Source organism: Myxine glutinosa, chromosome 3 (genome assembly GCF_964187855.1).
Source record: "Myxine glutinosa chromosome 3, kmMyxGlut1.1, whole genome shotgun sequence".
NCBI lineage: Eukaryota > Metazoa > Chordata > Myxini > Myxiniformes > Myxinidae > Myxine > Myxine glutinosa.
This window is the reverse complement of record NC_136263.1, coordinates 61,532,834-61,551,377: the sequence shown is the minus strand read 5'-3', so window position 1 is coordinate 61,551,377 and position 18,544 is coordinate 61,532,834. Positions and strand designations below refer to the sequence as shown.

Sequence of the window (18,544 nt, the reverse complement as noted above, 5' to 3'; positions counted from 1 at the left end):
TGTAAACAATATAGGGAGATAGCGTGGATTGTAACACCCGAGTGATTTTAAATAATAATAATAATTTTAAATTCCTTCGAAGCAGGATTACCAACCTATGCTTATTTGTCCCTGCTCAATCGAACCCCCAACCGGATTCGAACCACCAACTGGTCAAAAACTTAGAAAATGTCTTTCAATGCTGATAAATCTCACACACACACACACACACACACACACTCTCTCTCTCTCTCTCTCTCCCTCTCTCTCTCTCCCTCTCTCTCTCTCTCTCTCTCTCTCTCTCTCTCTCTCTCTCTCTCTCTCTCCCCCTCTCCCTCTCCCTCTCCCTCTCCCTCTCCCTCTCCCTCTCTCTCGTGTGGCAAATCCTCCCATGTACTTTCTCAACAACCCTCTGGAAGAGGTTCAGTCACTGAAACTCTTGGGTCTTACCCTCAGCCATGATCTCTCTTGGGTAAGCCACATTTCAAAGTTGGCCTCCAAAGCCAGACGCCGACTGGACATCCTCCATCGTGCAAAGTCCTTCCTTGACACACCAGAGCTCCTATCCACCGACAAGGCTTTCATCCACAGCCTTGTCGCATGCATGAGTCTAAGTCAAGTCTAGTCTTGTCTTCTAAGCATGAAGCCACCGAGGCTGGTTTTTAATGCTTTTAACTTTTCGTTCATGAAACCCACAATAGATGTTGATCTGACCGTAACCAGCGTAATGGTTTTTCTTTTTTGTATACAAGATCGAGGCTCGTGTAGGAGCTAACATTAATGACAAAAAAACTAACGGACACATAAGACGAAATAAATGGAGCGGGAGACAAGATGGGGAGAGGGGGAAGCACACAAGTACAACATTTGAGAGCAGGGACATCGGGAGATCTGTGGGAGGGAGAGGGCTTGGGGGGGGTGGCGGCATGGGAAGTGGAGGGTGGGGGGGGGGGGGGCGGGAGAGGTAAAAAAAAAACACATGGACACAGCTAGGACTTCAAGGAAAGAAGTCGGTATTTCAAAAAAGTGGATCTAGGGTGAATTAACGGGGGTAGAAAAGATCAAGGTTTTGGATGGGCGAAGATGTCTACGAAACGTAGTTTCACATATTTCGACTTTTCGGACACGTCTGTATCCTTGCACGCCATTTTACTTCTCACATTCGATGTTGCACTGCAGTTTCTTTATTTACTCACTTATCGCTTGCCCTCTGTAATGGCTTCCCGGAAGTGAGAATCATGGGAAATGTGACAGCAGCTAAAAGGGTCTGTACTCTATAGTTAGCGTGAATGCAGAGAGCCGTCGCCAGTCGTGTGCATGAGTCAATCACTAACGTATGTCCTATCCCTTCCAGCTGTGCTGTGGACATCAGTGAGTTGGTGACACTCTCAGATGTAATGGAGTCCATGTCCCTGGGTCCAAACGGTGGCCTGCTCTACTGTATGGACTACCTTGAGAGCAACCTGGACTGGTTGCACAATCAGCTGGTCCCTCTGCGTAGTGATTACCTCCTCTTCGATTGTCCGGGTCAAGTGGAGCTGTACACCCACCATGGAGCATTAAAGAGCGTGTTTGAAAGCCTCACAAAGAAAAATATCCGTGTGAGTTGTTGCTTTTCTTTTTAACCCACTTTGACAGATTTTGTTTTACTCACTATTGCTTAAATCATGCCTAACATTAACAAATAAGATTTATTTCCACAGTTTATTAAGGTTGGTCCTTTTGATTATTGAGTTTTAAATTGCTAAATCAAAACTTGTTTTCTTTGCGAGATTTTACCAAGAAATGTTGCGGATCACAAGCACTTGAGGTAGGTGATTATGATTGTTCAATATAGCTGCATCCTGTTTTTTTTAGACTCGTGGTAGAGCTAGAGCAAAATTTAAAGGAACAAAATGGAAAGGGGAGGGGGGGGGGGGGGAAGCGACCGCAGAGTGAAGTGATTGAAGGGAGGGAGAAGGCACTTGGCGATGAACAAGCTGAATGAAACACAGGATAAAGGGGGAAAGAACCCACCGTTTAGAGGCCATTTTTCCCCGCAAAGCGGGGGTTGGCCGACCATGGTTGTTGTTTTTTTGGTCCCCTTTTTGAAGCAATGTTTTACGGCCGGATGCTCTTCCTGCCACCAACCCTGTTTGTCGCCTTTTTGCGATAAACAGGGAATTACCAGTGTGCTGGTACTCAATTAGCCGACCTCGGAAGGATGACAGGCTGAGTCAACCCCCCTGGCGTTAATTCAGCGATCGACCGGGATTCGAACCCAGGATCCTAGGATCCTAAGCTGGCACCCTAGCCGCTAGCCACAGGACAAAGAGGAAAGCTGGGATGAAATAAAAAAGGAACAAACCAACCGACAATTAACAAACAAAAGGAAGAGAGGGAGAATGGAGAAATAATCCCAATAACCTGGAAAAACGGAGTGCTTGGGAATGGGGTAATTTGGGGTAGAAGAGGTCATGAGCATGAATGGGGAGGTGGGTGAACCTTAGGTAGTGGTGAACAGCTATCTTGAAGCCCTGGAGGGAATAATGGGACTGTTAGCCTGTGGTTGGATGGAATGGTGTCAGGCCTTTAATGGGTTATCTTCTGATTATCTCAGATGGCCAAAGTAACGTTTGTACCATTTGCACATCAATGTGCTTTTTTAAGGTTCTCACAGTTTTTAACTGGTGTAATTAATGAATAATATAATGTGCATTTAGTTGTCAATTAATGTACATTTTTTTCCCCCTTATTTTGTTGCTTTTCATCATGCAATGTATGATGGCCATTGCAGTGTAGGTCAGAGCAGTAGCACTGCTTCATGGTGATTTGCCTTTATCCTCTGTGCAATGTCTGGCAACTTTTTTTTAATGCTTTACCATAACCGGCTACAGATATTTTCATACTAGAAAAAAACAAAATGAAAAGAAAAACATAGCAATGGAAAAACCTGAAACTTTCCAGTTTGGTGTGTCAAAAGATAATGTGATGACCAGCATGCGAATAACCATGGTTGTGCATTCGTCAGTTGGCAGCGGTGCACTTGGTGGATTCTCACTATTGTAGCGACCCAGGGAAGTTTGTATCGGTGCTGTGCACGACACTTTGTACAATGCTACATGTGGAGCTTCCCCACATTAATATCCTTTCCAAGGTGGACCTCATCGAGCAATATGGGCGCCTGGGTGAGTTGTTCCATTGTGTGGCCGTTTACTTGTAACCGTTTACGATGGCATTATTGAAACGTGACTTGTAACCGAGAGGGAAATGAAGAGGTTTGGACGTCGATTTTATGCTGGCATTTCCACCATTAATTTGTTTGTGGTTTGCTCGAAGTACCTGAAATTACCTTTTTTAAAGTTTCAAAACATTTATTTTCTGCCGTTCATTTAAGCAGCAGAGAGTGGACCACACCTGTAAATGATAAACTGGCTAGTCCACGACCAGTACACAAGCATTAATGCATAGTAATGTACATTAGTAATTTTCGTGAAGAATAAAAATAGATTTTCGATAAATGCAAGTTGTGCGATTGATAAAACAACAACAACAACAACATGCATTTCAAGGCCATTTTCCCTGCAAGAGCGGGGGTTAGCCTTGCGGTCCCCATGACAATCTTCTCCATTTTGCCCTATTTTCTGCATCTCCCCTTGTTAACCCCCTTGCCAGCATTTCTTCTTCCACCACCTTTAGCCAAGTCTTTCTCGGTCTTCCCCGTCCTCTACTTCCTTCTACATTTATTTCCATCACTCTTCTCAACCAGTCACTTTCATCCTTCCTCAACACATGACCAAACCAACTCAACCTGTTCCTCTTCACAGCATCAATTACAGGCTCTATTCCCATCATCTTTCGCAATTCATCATTTGTCTTCCTCTCTCTCAGCGACACTCCGCACATCCACCGAACCATTCGCATTTCCACCCTTTCCAGCCTTCGTTGCTGCTCTACATTCATGACCCATGTCTCGCTCCCATAAATCATGACACTTCTCACACATGCAGCATACACCTTTCCCTTCAGCTTCAACGACACTCCCCTCCTCATCAGCACACCACTCAGTTCCCAAAACTTCTTCCATGCACATCTCACTCTTGCAACCGTTGCCGAGTCTGATCCACCTTCTCCATTCAACATGTCTCCGAGATAGCAAAATGTTTTCACACCTTCCAGCTTCACGCCGTCTCCAAGATCCAACTCAACATTTCCTCCATCTGCAGCTCCCTCTGTGCACACCTTACATTTGAATGTAGCTGCCACACTGGTTTATGACCCTCTCAGACCACTACATTTTTGATGAACCCACTCAGCGCACATTGTACATTGAATGGAGTTCACTCCGACACCCTTCCTGCACACAGCACATGGCCACTTCCCAGTTCTTTCCACCTCACTACATGCTTTACCACTTGCCATCACCTTCGTCTTTCCTATATTCACCTTCAGACCTTTTGTCTCCATACTTTCCTTCCACTTGTTCATCTTTTCCTTCAGTCCATCCATACTTTCCGCAATCAACACCAGATCATCTGCATTCGAACAACTCCCACGGTAAACCCTCCTTTACGGTCTGAGCCAGCACCTCCATCACAGCTACAAATAGTAGTGGACTTAGTACCGACCCCTGATGCACTCCCACCTTCACCTCAAACTCACCACTGTTCCCGTCCTTCGTCCTTACAGCTGTGCGCGCTCTATTGTACATTGCCATCACAACTCTGATCAACCATTCCTCCACTTCTAACTTCCTCAATGCCCATGTCAATACTTTGCGTGGAACCCTATCGAATGCTGTCTCCAGATCAACAAACCCAAGAAACAACTTCTTCCTCTTCTCCATGTACTTCTCCTGCAACTGCCTCACAATAAAGAGCGCATCTGTCGTTCCTCTTCCTGGCATAAATCCAAACTGCATTTCGTCGATCTTCACCTTCTTCCTTATCCTCCTCTCCAACACCCTTTCCAATACCTTCATTCCATGCTCCAATAACTTTATCGCTCGGTTTGAGCCACACTCCAGAGGGTCACCTTTCCCCTTGTATAGAGGGACAAGGGTACTCAGTTCCCAATCCACTGGAATGCGGCCTTCTTTCACCACCAGATTACAGATCTCTGTCAGTCTCTTCACACCCCAACTTCCTGCTGCCTTCAACATATCTCCCACAACTCCCGTCGGCCCTCCTGCTTTTCTACTCTTCATTGCTTTTATCGCTTCCTCAACTTCCTTCTCAGTTATCTTCTCTGCCGGTCCTAAAACTGGGTTACTCTCTATGTTGCCATCCCATTCATTCTCTGTATTCAACAGCATTTCCGTATATCTTTTCCATCTTCCTTTAATTCCATCTGGGTCCACAACGATTTGTCCCACTTCATCCTTCAAGCAACTCACCCCCATCACATCACACCTCTCTTTCGCTATCTGCTTTGCAATCCTGAATACCGCTCTCTGACCCTCTTCCGAATCTAAGCGTTCTCCGAACATTTTCCTACATGTCTCCTGCGCCTTTGCTACCTCTTTCTTTGCAGCCTTCTTGGCTGCCTTATAACTTTCATGCTCTGCTTTTTCTGCTCCCGTACCCTTCACCTTCTGCCACTCTTTGAACTTCTTCCTCTTCTCGTCAATCCTCTTTCCAACTTCATCATCCCACCACCATGTTTCCGAGTGCCTCGGTGGTCCTTTTGTCCATCCACATACCTCACCAACGGCTCCCAACAGACTATCTTTCATTGACATCCAACCACTTTCAAGCTCAACCACATCATCCTCAACCCGACTCAGCCTCTCTTTTAATGCCTCCCTTACTGTCACCTCTTTCAACCTCCACACCTTCATTCTCGGTTGGTACTTCACCCGCCGAGCTCTCCTCGCACCTTTCACCCTCATGTCGCAGACAACCAAGTGGTGCTGTGAAACAGCCTCCTCCCCCGGGATCACCTTTGTGTCCCGGAGGTGCCCCCTATCTCGCCTACGCACCATCAGGTAGTCAACAGTTGTCGTCGACCCACCTGACGTGTATGTAACAAGCTTATTATCCCCTTTCTGGAACTGAGTATTACAAATCAACAAATCAGCTCCATCAGCAAACTCCAAAATCCTTTCACCTTCTCCATTTCTCACACCATATCCATAACCCCCATGAACTCCGTCAAAACCATCCATACTCCTTCCCACATGTCCATTTAGGTCTCCTCCTCCCACAACAACTTCCTCATCTTTCACGTTTTCCATCAGCTTCTCTATCGCACACCAGAACTTGTCCTTCTCTTCATCGCTCCGACCAACCTGCGGAGCATATCCCGAGATGATGTTCACCAAGAGCTTTCCAATCATCATTTTCACCATCATCAACCTATCACTCACTCTGGTCACACTCACCACACTGTCTACAAACTCCTCAGAAAACAGGACACCAACACCATTCACGCCCTCCGGGCACCCTTGCCGCACAAACTTGTATTTCTGTCCCTGCCTACCCTTCACCATTCTCACACCACTTCCCTTCCATCTCGTCTCTTGCACACAACATATGTCCACTCTTCTTCTGACCAATACTTCCACCACTTCTCCTGATCTCCCTGTCATTGTCCCTACATTCCATGTCCCAAACCTCAGAAACCGATCTCCACTTCGGGCTGTACCCTGCTCATATGTAGTTGTAATTGTCATGGTTCTCTTTTTGAGGCAATGTTTTTATGGCCGGATGCCCTTCCTGACACCAACCCTCTTAGTCGTCTCTTACGACACGCAGGGATACCGTGTACCTATTCTAACCAGGGTACACACCGTACACACTGGTCCAAGTTAATTCATGTAAAACTAAAAGCACAAGGATGGCCGAGTCGTCCTCCCAAATACATTACACATACAAGCTCCTCCACAAGCTTGAGATCACCATTGATAACAAAGGAAAGGTTCGTTTACACTGCACGTTAAGTAGCTAAGATGGCCAGGCGTACAGAATGTAAACGCAACACTTTCGAAGGTGATGATGCACGAAAGAAAATGCTTGATACTTGATGAAATGAAAATGAAAATGCTTGATGAAAATGCTTGGTGCACGAAAAAACGATCAATAAACTATATTCCCAAATGGAGCACTCCCAAACATACCCAAATACAGACAAAGGGAAATCCAACTGAAAAACAGAGGTGTGATTTGGGTGGGCACTTAGTCTTAAATCAAAGATTGATAGTCTGTCTGTCTGTGCAAAAATCAAAGTCTGTGCGATTGATAAAGTTTGTCCTTTTTCCAAAACTACATTTAAGACTATTTACCTCCACCACCGAAGGAGGATGGAGGTTATGTTTTCACCCCTGTCTGTTTGTTACTTGCAAAATCGAAGATTTTTCAAGTATATTGGTCGGCGTTTGTGGTTGTCTGTCTGTTTGTCTGTTTGTCTGTTTGTCACCGGTCTACAGGTCACAATTCTAAACCGATCGTCACGAAACTTCACCAAGTCGTCTAGGTCGTCCCAATTGAGAAACCTATTGATTTTGAGGTCAAAGGTCATCTGGAGGTCAAATTTCTAAAATCGCCATTTTAAATCCGATTGACTTGAAAATTGAATAACATTTGTATATTGAGTCAATAAATTGGGAAATGAACTATTTTTGAGGTCAAAGGTCAACTCAAGGTCAAATTTTAAAAGTCATCAATTTTCATCTAAAAAGCCGTTAATTCTCAACCGATTGACTTGAAAATTGAACAGCATTTGCATATCGAGTCACTAAATTTGGAAACATACTATTTTTGAGGTCAAAAGGTCAAAGGTCAACTCAAGGTCAAACTTCTAAAATCATCATTTTTCATCTGAAAAATCGTCACTTTTCATCCTGTTGACCTGAGCTTTGATCAAGATCGTAAATTTTAATCTTCATGAAATGGACAATTTGCTGTATCAATGGAAAACTTTTGGGGGGGGGAGGGGGCAGATTTTTAAAGTATCGTGCTACGCATGACATCTTGTTTGTTTGTCTATGGACAAGATATCTCAAAAAGTTGTGGACGGATTCGGACTAAATTTGGCAGACAGGTAGTGTATGTGACAAGGACGAAATGATTCGATTTTGGTGAACATCCGGATTCGGATTCGGCTACTAGAATTTTTAAAGTGATTCTTCACCATTGGGAGATCGGGCCAAAAACAATAAATAGCAGGATATCTCAAAAAGTTGTGGAAGGATTTGGACGAAACTTGGTGGAGAGGTTGCGTATGCGATAGATAAGTTGATTCAATTTTGGTGACTATTCCAATCCGGATCCGGATCAGAGAATTTTCATGCCTCCGCCAACAAAGTCGCCGGAGGCATTGTTTTCGGGTTGTCCATCCGTCTATCTGTTCGGGCTAAGCCTCGTTTTTCTCAGCAACCTTATGTCCGATTGAGACGAAACTTTCAGGGTAGGAGTGACACCCATGCAGAATGTTTTTATGATAAATGTGACGTCATAGGTCACGTGGTATGGCAGCCATCTTTGATTAAAACCAAATCATTAAAAAATTATTTCTCGGAAACCGCTGAATGGAAAAATTTGAAACATGGCACATTGTCAAGTACTCCCAATGGGGAACAAAAGCATGATAATGATGACATAGGTGAAGTGGTATACCAGCCAAAAATGTTTTAATCGAATTCCTTATCCTAAAAATCTGAAATTGCATGCACATGATCTACGACCCATTTGTATTCAAATATTAAATTTATGACATCATAGGTTACATGGTTTGGCATCCATATTGGATTGAAGGAAAATATTAAATAACTAGCAGAAGTATCCGGCATTTCCGGGCGGGGGAGGGGAGGGGAGGGGGAAGATGAGGGGAGGGGAACGGGGGGTAGGGGAGGAGAGGGGGGGAGGGGAGGGGAACAGGGGGGAGGGGAGGAGAGGGGGGGAGGGAAGAAGAGGGGGGGAGGGAAGTACCCGGCATTCTGTGTATAAACGTGAGGGAGAAGAGGGGAGAAGAGGGGGGGGAGGGGGAGGGATGGGAGAGGAGAGGGGTGGGAGAGGAGAGGGGTGGGAGGGGGGAGGGTGAGGGGGGAGGGGGAAGGGGGAGGGGAGGGGGGGAGGGGAAGGGGTAGGGGGGAGGGGAAGGGGTAAAAGGGAGGGGGAGGGGAAAAAGGGAGGGGGAGGGGGAAAAGGGAGGGGAAGGGGGAAGGGGGAGGGAAGGGGAGGGCCAGTCAACAATGACGTTGCAGTTCTCATGGTCGGAGAGCAGCACAACAATCGCGACATCGTCCTGAATCTTCGCAACAGCACGAAGCGGATTTTGGAGACTCACCGATCCTGTGACACCCTCCAGTACCGGCGTTGCCGGGCGGGGGAAGGGAGACCCGTACATTCCCAACCCGTACATTCGCCCTCTCGACTCAAGCTCACTCGGACAAAAGCCTCGCACAAATTACACCGTGAAGGCCCAATGGCCATGTCTATGCCACAAATCAAGTACGTGAGCGAGTTGGGCGCACTGAATTGAAAATATATAGAACGCTCATACTCCGTGAAAAGTGAAGCTACAATATTTTTGAAAAATTTCATTGGTTGCTAGGAGACGGCAGCATGTAAAAACCGTTTGAATATTTGCAATACAGTTTGATCCAGAGGTAAGTGGTATGGTCTTGCTGGTTGGTGGACACGATATGTGTAAGGGAAATTATTTTGGTGTCCTGTATCTGGTCGTGCTAGTTGGTGAACACGGTACATTTAAGGGAAATGATTTTCTGTCATTCTTCTGAGTGGTTGCTTCTCCTTCCCCATATTTTTGTTCATTTTATTGTTTTTTCCACTCTCTTGAGTTGTGGGCCTTCCTTGAGTGGTATTACATTTATCATCATCATCATTGGAATGTCTGTTGTAAAGATACGGACATCAAGTCCGTATCTTGACGCAGAGAGCATCAAGCACCATCTTTTTATACCAGGCAACGGCAACGCACTAACGCAGACCTCGCGCGGCCCCGCCCACAGCGACCTCTCTCGGCCCCGCCCATAGCTGCCTCGCTCGGCCCCGCCCATAGCTGCCTCGCTCGGCCCCGCCCACAGCGACCTCGCCCGGGCCCGCCCACAGCGACCTCGCTCGGTCCCGCCCACAGCGACCTCGCTCGGTCCCGCCCACAGCGACCTCGCTCGGTCCCGCCCACAGCGACCTCGCTCGGTCCCGCCCACAGCGACCTTGCTCGGTCTGCTCGGTCCCTCCCACAGCGGCATCACTCCACCCTACACGGCACTATCGATATATTATTCGTACAATGCCGGGTACTTCTGCTCGCTGAAAACAAATCTATGTGAAACATGCTAAATCATGCTAAATGCTAATCATGCAGAAGTACCCGGCAAAAACGCAATCGCTCTGAAATACGTGCGAACGCGTAACTGAGTTAATGGCGGCAACGAACATCACGTGATCGCTCTGAGCGAATCAGCGCGCTGCTCTGCGACCGGTCAGATTCCGGTCATAATATTCCGCGCTGAGGTAAAAATATGGTAAAAACATATTATGAAATAAATTTTTAGGTCAGCCATGTTCTTCCCAGGCTCAATGGCCATGTCTGTGCCAAATATCAAGTACGTGAGCCTCTCCGTTTAGGAGTCTATCGGTAACATTACACACACACACACAAACTGTGTTTTATATATATAGATTATGTCTATGAAACCGCTCACCCTATCGATGTGAAATTTTACAAATATCATCAAACAGCACTTTTGCATATAGTTTGAAAATGATGTCATCGGTCACGTGGTTTGGCAGCCGTCTTGGATAGAAAAACGAACCTTATCCGATCAACACGAAACTTCACAAACGTGATGCCCTACCCATACATATGCATAGTGATGGCATCTACCCGTTGTGGGACTATGCGGAGGCATATTGGCGACACAGTCACATTGTTCTAGTTTTCAGTGATTCTTCACCATTGGGAGATAGGGCTAAAACCTATATATAGCAGGATATCTCAAAAAGTTAGGGACGGTTTTGGATGAGACTTAGTGGACCGGTTGGGTATGTGACAAGACCAAATCAATTCGATTTTGGTGAAGATCTGAATTTGGATTCGGATAAGAAAATTATTCAATCTTTTAAGTGATTCTTCACCATTGAGAGATCGGGCTAAAAGCGATATATGACATGATATATTTTTTAAAATTATGGACGCTTTATGACTAAGCTTGGTGGACGAGTTGGTTAGATGACAAGAACAAGCCGATTAAATTTTGGTTCAGGTCCCAATCCAGATCCGGCCTCTCAGTGGGATACAAAACATAAACTGTTCAGCCTGGTGGAGGTATGCGCTCTACCGAGTACCATTCTAGTTTCTCCAAGTTTTAAAAAATCCATTATTAAAAGTTAAGAAGGCCGCTTGAGTGGCCCAGTGTTCTGAGCACCATATAGTACATGCAACTTGGTACAATGTTTGAGCACTAATCAATGTAAAATAAAAATAGTCATCTTACCTTGACCATAAAGTTAACGGATAGAAATGGAGGTAATTGTGCCTGTAGGTAGCACTTGCCCTAAGTATCCATGATTGTTCATGGGCACAGTCAGTCCCGGTCATTTTGGCTAACCTCACTGTCCCACCTGTGACCAGCTTTCAATCTGGACTACTACACTGAGGTAATGGATTTGTCCTACTTGTTGGACCACCTTGCCAATGACCCCTTCTTGGCCAAGTACAAGAAACTGAATGAGGAGTTGGTGTCGCTCATCGAGTCCTATGGTCTTGTCTCCTTCCTGCCCCTCAATGTCCAGGTATGCCGGTGTCCTTTTGCTAGCAACTATGTGTAGTCCTGATAACCCAATTTCCTCCATTGATCATTAATCTTTTGTTGCCTGAGGAAATCCTTGGCAAAGCTGAATCGGTATGGCATCAGGCAGATGTTGAACCCCAATGGTGACTTGCCCTCTGCTAAATATTTCTAATAGTGGTTGACTGTCTCGACAAATGCGTGAGGACTGATGATAAATCCTTTATTTCCAGGACAAGGAAAGCATGCATGATGTAATGAAGACCGTAGATAAAGCAAATGGTTATTGCTTTGGAAATGAAGAGGAGAGGAACCTCCAGGCTTTGATGTCCATTTCCTTTGGTGACACTTTCCACATGGACAGATATCCTTTTGCGATGAAGTACGAGTATATGGCTCTTTTTTAAGTAACAACTAGGGTGGTGGAAGGGCGAGGTGATGGAGGTTAGGCGAATGACCACATGACAGCGTGGTAACAGGACAAAACAAGGGAATGTACAGTGTAAGAAACATACTAACCTGCGTGGAAGAGGGGTAAGTTAAGGGAGGCTTTGTCGGACCTGCACGCAGGGTTGGATTTAGCGGTCATTCCCCAAATACAAATATTTGGGGAATCATTTTTATTGTAAATTCATCAAAAAGCTAATTCAGAGGAAGCTTATCAAATATTCATGCACCCATATACCGTTACCAAGAAGCACGGACGTGCTGCGGGTTTGTGGTCGTCTTTCTTGCCACAGATGGATATGGTCGTCTTTCTTTGTTTTTCTCGTGTCTGGCCTGATTTTAGATTTGATCCTGATATGGAGATGTTTAATGACGAGTTCCTCTTAGCATGAAGGAGAATCGAGTGGAAATCTTCATATGAACGAGTGTCATTAGAGTGCGATAGGAAGATAGCTGGCAAAGTACGAGTGGCTTTGTGTCATGGACAGCACACGTGTTGCTATAGATGGCATTCTGAGATGTAACAGGAGGAACTGAACTGAACCTCTTCCATTGGTTAATCATGGAATTAGATAGGTGAGTTTGTTAGATGATCCTTCCAGAGAGGATGAGAATGTGAGATTCGCCTGGATTGAATGCCATGCTCCAGGTGTCAGACCAGAAACTAATCCTTTTCACGTCAGCAGAGAGGGGAGCAGAAGCTGCCCACCTCATGGGTATAGGATATCCTACGACTCAGGGGAATAATCAGTAATGAGCAAGGTGATTTTTCTGGAGCATTTTCTCAGGTGAAAAAACACAGACTGTGGCAGAATGGTTAGAGTATCTGCTCTGAGTCTGAGAGGTTGGCGGTTCTTTCCGGCCCCAGACAAATCATACTAAAGACTTGTAAAAAAAAAAAAAAAATGGTATGTGCTTCTCCCTCGCTTGATGCTCTGCATTATAATGAACTAGCAGAAGTACCCGGCATTGCCGGGCGGGGGAGGGGAGGGGGAAGGGAAGGGGAACGGGGGGGGGGAGGGGGGAAGGGGAGAACGGAGGGGGGGAGGGGGAAAGGAAGGGGAGGGCCAGTCAACAATGACGTTGCAGTTCTCATGGTAGGAGAGCAGCACAACAATCGCGACATCGTCCTCCATCTTCGCAACAGCACGAAGCGGATTTTGGAGACCCACCGATCCTGTGACGCCCTCCAGTACCGGCGTTGCCGGGCGGGGGAAGGGAGACCTGTACATTCCAAACCCGTACATTCGCCCTCTCAACTCAAGCTCACTCGGACAAAAGCCTTGCACAAATTACACCGTGAAGGCCCAATGGCCATGTCTATGCCACAAATCAAGTACGTGAGTGAGTCGGGCGCACTGAATTGAAAATATATAGAACGCTCATACTCCGTGAAAAGTGAAGCCGCCGTGTCGCCATCTTGGTTAGCACGACTCGACCAACTCGCTTCGCGGATCTCGTTTGTTTTGAACGTGTCCCAGATTTTAAAAGCCAGACAACTGTTAAAATGCCATTTTGTGCTGCAATAAACTGCTCCAATCGGTTACGGAAGGGTTGTGGAAAGACGTTTCACAGCTGTTTCAAAGACATTTAATTCATATCGCACAAAATCGACACAAAACACTGTCAAAACACTCGATTGATCGTACAAAAAAAATGCAATCGCTTTTCGCTCTGAATTACGTGCAAACGCATGACGGAAATCACCATCGCCCAGCATCGAGTGCCAACCAAGATGGCGCCCGGTAGCTGCATCTCCACCTATGTGGTGTGAATGGCAATGATCATTCTATATATTTTCAGTTCAATGGTCTGGCGGCGGGGCTGAAACATCACGTGATCGCTCTGAGCGAATCAGCGAGCTGCTCTGGCACCGGCTGAGATTCCGTGTATAATGCTCCTCGCTGAAATGCGCTGAGGTAAATATGAATAAAAAATATGGATCTCGTCAAATATTTTGAGGTAGGCCATGTCCTTCCCAGGCTCAATGGCCATGTCTATGCCAAATATCAAGCACGTGAGCCTCTCCATTTAGGAGTCTATCGGTAACATTACACACACACACACAAACTGTGTTTTATATATATATATATATATATATATATCACGGATAAACCCCGTAGATTGGCATCCATGAGGAGGACAATCGCTCCATTGAATACGAAGAGAAAGTCGATGTCATAAAGATTGCGACGCTGGTACCCAAAGTATCCTGGAAAGTTGTGGTTGTGTTTCTCCGAGTCAGGTCTGCTGTCGTCTTTTATTCGTATGCAAGTTTGTGCGTCCTTGTGTTGCAGCTCCTCCACGAGCTTTAGACAATGCTCGATAGTATATAGATAGATCGTTCCTTCAGTCCTGACCTGGATTTACTCCACACGCCGTCATTCGCATAAGGCAGTTTATTTGGCCAGTGGGCACAAACAATCACAAACTGGATGGGTCGCCACTGACACGGATGGGTCGCACAAACAATGCTGGATGGGTCGCCACTGACACGTGATACTCGACTGACACTTTTTCCTATGATCCGAAGCCAACCACCTTAATCGTTAAGTCAATACCAAGCTTTGCATGCATAGATAAATAATTGTTTCTGTGCAGGATGAATAAAAATAGGCCCAAGACACGGTCTTGAGGAATTCCTACCTCCAAAAGGAGAGATGAAAAGACTCATGAAGCAAATGGGGAGCAAATGACCAGTAACCAATGATGCTAAAGGCATAAAACTGGCTTTCTTTTTCCTTTTTTTGTATATAAGATCGAGACTCGTGTAACAGCTAGCACATTGAAAATGAAAACGTGCACAGACACATAAAACATGCAATGAAGGGAGCTGGAGACAAGATGGGGAGAGAGGGGGAAGCACAGAAGTACAACATTTGAGAGCAGGGACATCGGGAGATCTGTGGGAGGAAGAGGGCGAGGGAAGGAGGGTGGGAGAGTTAAAAAAAAAACAACATATGGACACTGCTATGACTTCCAGGAAAGAAGTCGGTATTTCAGAAAAGTGGATTCATTGCTCCCTCATTCAAATGATAAAGGAACACCTTGCCTCCACAAGGCATGTAAATAATTGCGTCTCAACGTCAAGGTAAGATTTTTTGAAGGAAGACCCATCGGCTTTCCATTAAAGTACGATATACAAGGTATTGTCGATGGATCCTCTATACATACGGAAATGGGTCGAGCATTAGGTGTTGTCGGGTCTATCACGTCAACGAATGTGATTGAAGCTGCTCCGTCGTTCTCATCCATAAAATTTGCTAAACTGATGCTTTTTCATTACCTGGCGGGCAGGTGTAATCATACATCCACGCACGGATTTGTTTTTCACACGTAGCTTTTCCTCACGACAATCCTCATCAATTGAATAATCCACACAGGGCCCAGTGCTTGCTGTGCCAAATGTTTTGCACCTTAACCCCAAGCACAGTGCTGGCGACACAAGAGAAGTACATCAAAGGCGATGCGAAGACTGTGGAAGAAGAGCTGAGAGATTCATGATGGGAGTGCTGCTCTGATGTGTATACTGTATTTCTCAATTCGCTGGTAGTTTATTTTGGTTTTCTTGACTTGGGCATTGTACAACAACATGCATTTTAAGGCCATTTTCCCCTGCTAGAGCGGGGGTTAGCCTTGCGGTCCCCATGACGATCTTCTCCATTTTGCCCTATTTTCTGCATCTCCCCTTGTTAACCCCCTTGCCCGCATTTCTTCTTCCACCATCTTTAGCCAAGTCTTTCTCGGTCTTCCCCATCCTCGACTTCCTTCTACATTCATTTCCATCACTCTTCTCAACCAGTCACTTTCATCCTTCCTCAACACATGACCAAACCATCTCAACCTGGGCATTGTAAACCGTCAGAATTACTTTCAAGGTGTATGAAGGTCATTCTCTTGTGCCATCGTTGCTCACCTGACATTAATATCTCTACTCACCGAGGGAGGAAGGTCGAGAGGAACTACTGGAGAACGTGCAGTCATTTTCTAATAGTAGCAAGTAAAAAGTGAATGGCCTGGCAGGATAGCTCGGTAGCAAACTCATGTTGGCCTAGCTGCTCTGGGATCGATTCCGAGGCCAACTATATCGTCCCGTGCTGATGCTTTACCAGCAGTGGGTTTCGTCGAATGTTTCATTAAGCCGGGTGTCACATCTGCTCGCATTTGCTGGCAAACAGATCACCAAGAAGGTAATCGTGTGGCAGTACTCCCAGGGTTCTCTGCACCGAGCTGCTATGAACATGAAGAATGTGACAGCAAAATGTTTTGTACAAATTGTGAGTATTGTATATACCTGTATGACAGTTAACCTGTTGATATATTTAAGCTGCAATTTTTATTTATTTATTTTTTGTTAATTTAAGGAGTTGTATGCCAGCATGTGGGGTTCCGAACAGGGGGGACATATTGCAGATAAATCTTTCCCAGAGTCGTTGAAAGAGAACCACCCTCGTCGGGCAACAATGGACGGGTGCTGAACGCCGCTTATAAAGCAATCCCAAACATACTATTAATAAATTTTTAACAATTTTTTTTTGGCTTGTGTCCCTCTCACAACCACATCGTTGTTTTGCAGTTCCTTTTCTATCCTGCTGGTTTTCAAATGTGGAAGCATTAGGAAAACATGGCCTCGTCTGTAAATAACCAATATATGCATGTACTACGTACGTGGTACAAGAGGTTAATTGATAACCGAGTACCACGTGACTTTAGATTTATCTATATCATGATAACTTCGAAATTACCAAAGGGATTTCAACCAAACCTGGCACAACTCTAGACTAACAATAGGATGAACTTATTACATTTTGGGTTTTTAAAAATCAAGTCAAAAGGCACTTTTTGTTTTCTTTTTTTCTTTTTGTATACAGGATCGAGGCTCGTGAAAGAGCGAACATTTATCACACGAAAAAAATCAAACAGACAGGAATATTTGGGGGACAAAACATATAATAAGGGTAGAGGTAGACAAGATGGGGAGAGAAGGGGAAGCACACAAACACAACATTTGAGAGCAGGGACATCGGGAGATCTGTGGGAGGGAGAGGGGGGAGGAGGCGTGGGAAGGGGGGGGGAGGCGTGGGAAGGGGGGGGGAGGAGGCGTGGGAAGGGGGGGAGGAGGCGTGGGAAGGGGGGGAGGAGGCGTGGGAGGGGGGGGAGGAGGCGTGGGAAGGAGGGGAGGGGTGGGAGAAGTGTAAAACACAAGGACACTGCAAGGACTTTCAGGAAGGAAGTTGGTATTTCAAAAAAGTGAATCTGGGGTGAAATAATTAGCGGGGGTAGAAAAGATCAAGGTTTTGGATGGGGGAAGATAAGAGATGGTGGTGAACAGCTGTTTTAAAGACCTGGAGGGTGGAGTGGGATTGAAGAGTGAGGGAGTTTGTTCCAGAGGCGGGAGAAAAGAGGAATGAAGGAGTGAAGGTGAGCAGAGAGTCTTCATTTTGGCAGTTTAACCATAAGAGGGTTGCAGGCAGATCTTCTGCGACCTGCAGGAATATTTGGGGGACAGAGCCCTGGGGGAGCAAGGCCGGAGAGGAGTCGGTAGAAGACAGAAAGACCACCAACCTGCCTGCGGTGAGTGAGTGAAAGGCCCTCGGAGTTAGCTTCATCGCGGGAGATTCCAATGATTCTGAAAGCTTTGGCTTCAACAGCGTGAAGACGAGCTAGGTCATGGTAAATTGAATAAACTGCATTTGCTCCTTTCATGGTGCCTAAAAGGATGGAAAACGAGTCTAATCGTTTGGAAAAAAAAAAATTCAGTAGAAATAGGATTCCATGAAAATGTATTGATGGATATTCCATGACCTTAAATTGAAAATAATTTTGTCATCATAATAACTTGTATGAACCACTGAAGGGATTTCATAAGTATGAATCAGTCTTGCTTGTTTCTCTTTTTCTCACTTGTGGAACCAACTTCCATATTCTCTTCAATCTCATTCTTCCCTCCAGGTATTCAAGGCAGCTTTTCACCACCATCTCAGGTCATCTGTAAAACCACCCCACCCCTCCCAAAATTCTGCTTCTTTATCCATCTTGTTAACCATTTGAGTTGTCCCCTACCCCTCATCGTTACCCACATCCCTTGTTTGAACGTCTCCATATATTTCTTCTCATTCTGCTGTTCCTTGTGTTATTTTGCATCCTGATCCATTGTGTTCTAGCTCTTCCACGAGTCTTGACTATGTATCCAAAAAGTTGTAATATCAGAGATGAACTAATTTGATTTAGAGGTTCAGAAGGCCAAAGGTCATGTGACCTTTGACAAATAATTTTGCAGACCATAACTCCAGTTACAAACATCATGTGACATAACAGTGGGTTGACATCTAACACGGGTGGAGGAATATCCATCAATACATTTTCATGGAATCCTATTTTCTTTTC

At 45.4% G+C, this 18,544-nt stretch overlaps 1 protein-coding gene across 1 annotated transcript in view; it reads left to right on the top strand.

The window, feature by feature from the left end:
- Window positions 1-16,690, top strand: part of GPN2 (GPN-loop GTPase 2) — a 17,230-nt gene extending 540 nt beyond the window's left edge. Inside the window, exons 2-6 of the mRNA XM_078774108.1 lie at window positions 1,334-1,580; window positions 2,990-3,146; window positions 11,554-11,714; window positions 11,944-12,075; window positions 15,590-16,690. Of these exons, the coding sequence (XP_078630234.1) occupies window positions 1,334-1,580; window positions 2,990-3,146; window positions 11,554-11,714; window positions 11,944-12,075; window positions 15,590-15,661 (769 nt within the window). The 3' untranslated portion in view covers window positions 15,662-16,690. The remainder of the gene's footprint in view (window positions 1-1,333; window positions 1,581-2,989; window positions 3,147-11,553; window positions 11,715-11,943; window positions 12,076-15,589) is intronic.
- The last annotated feature ends 1,854 nt before the right edge of the window (window positions 16,691-18,544 follow it).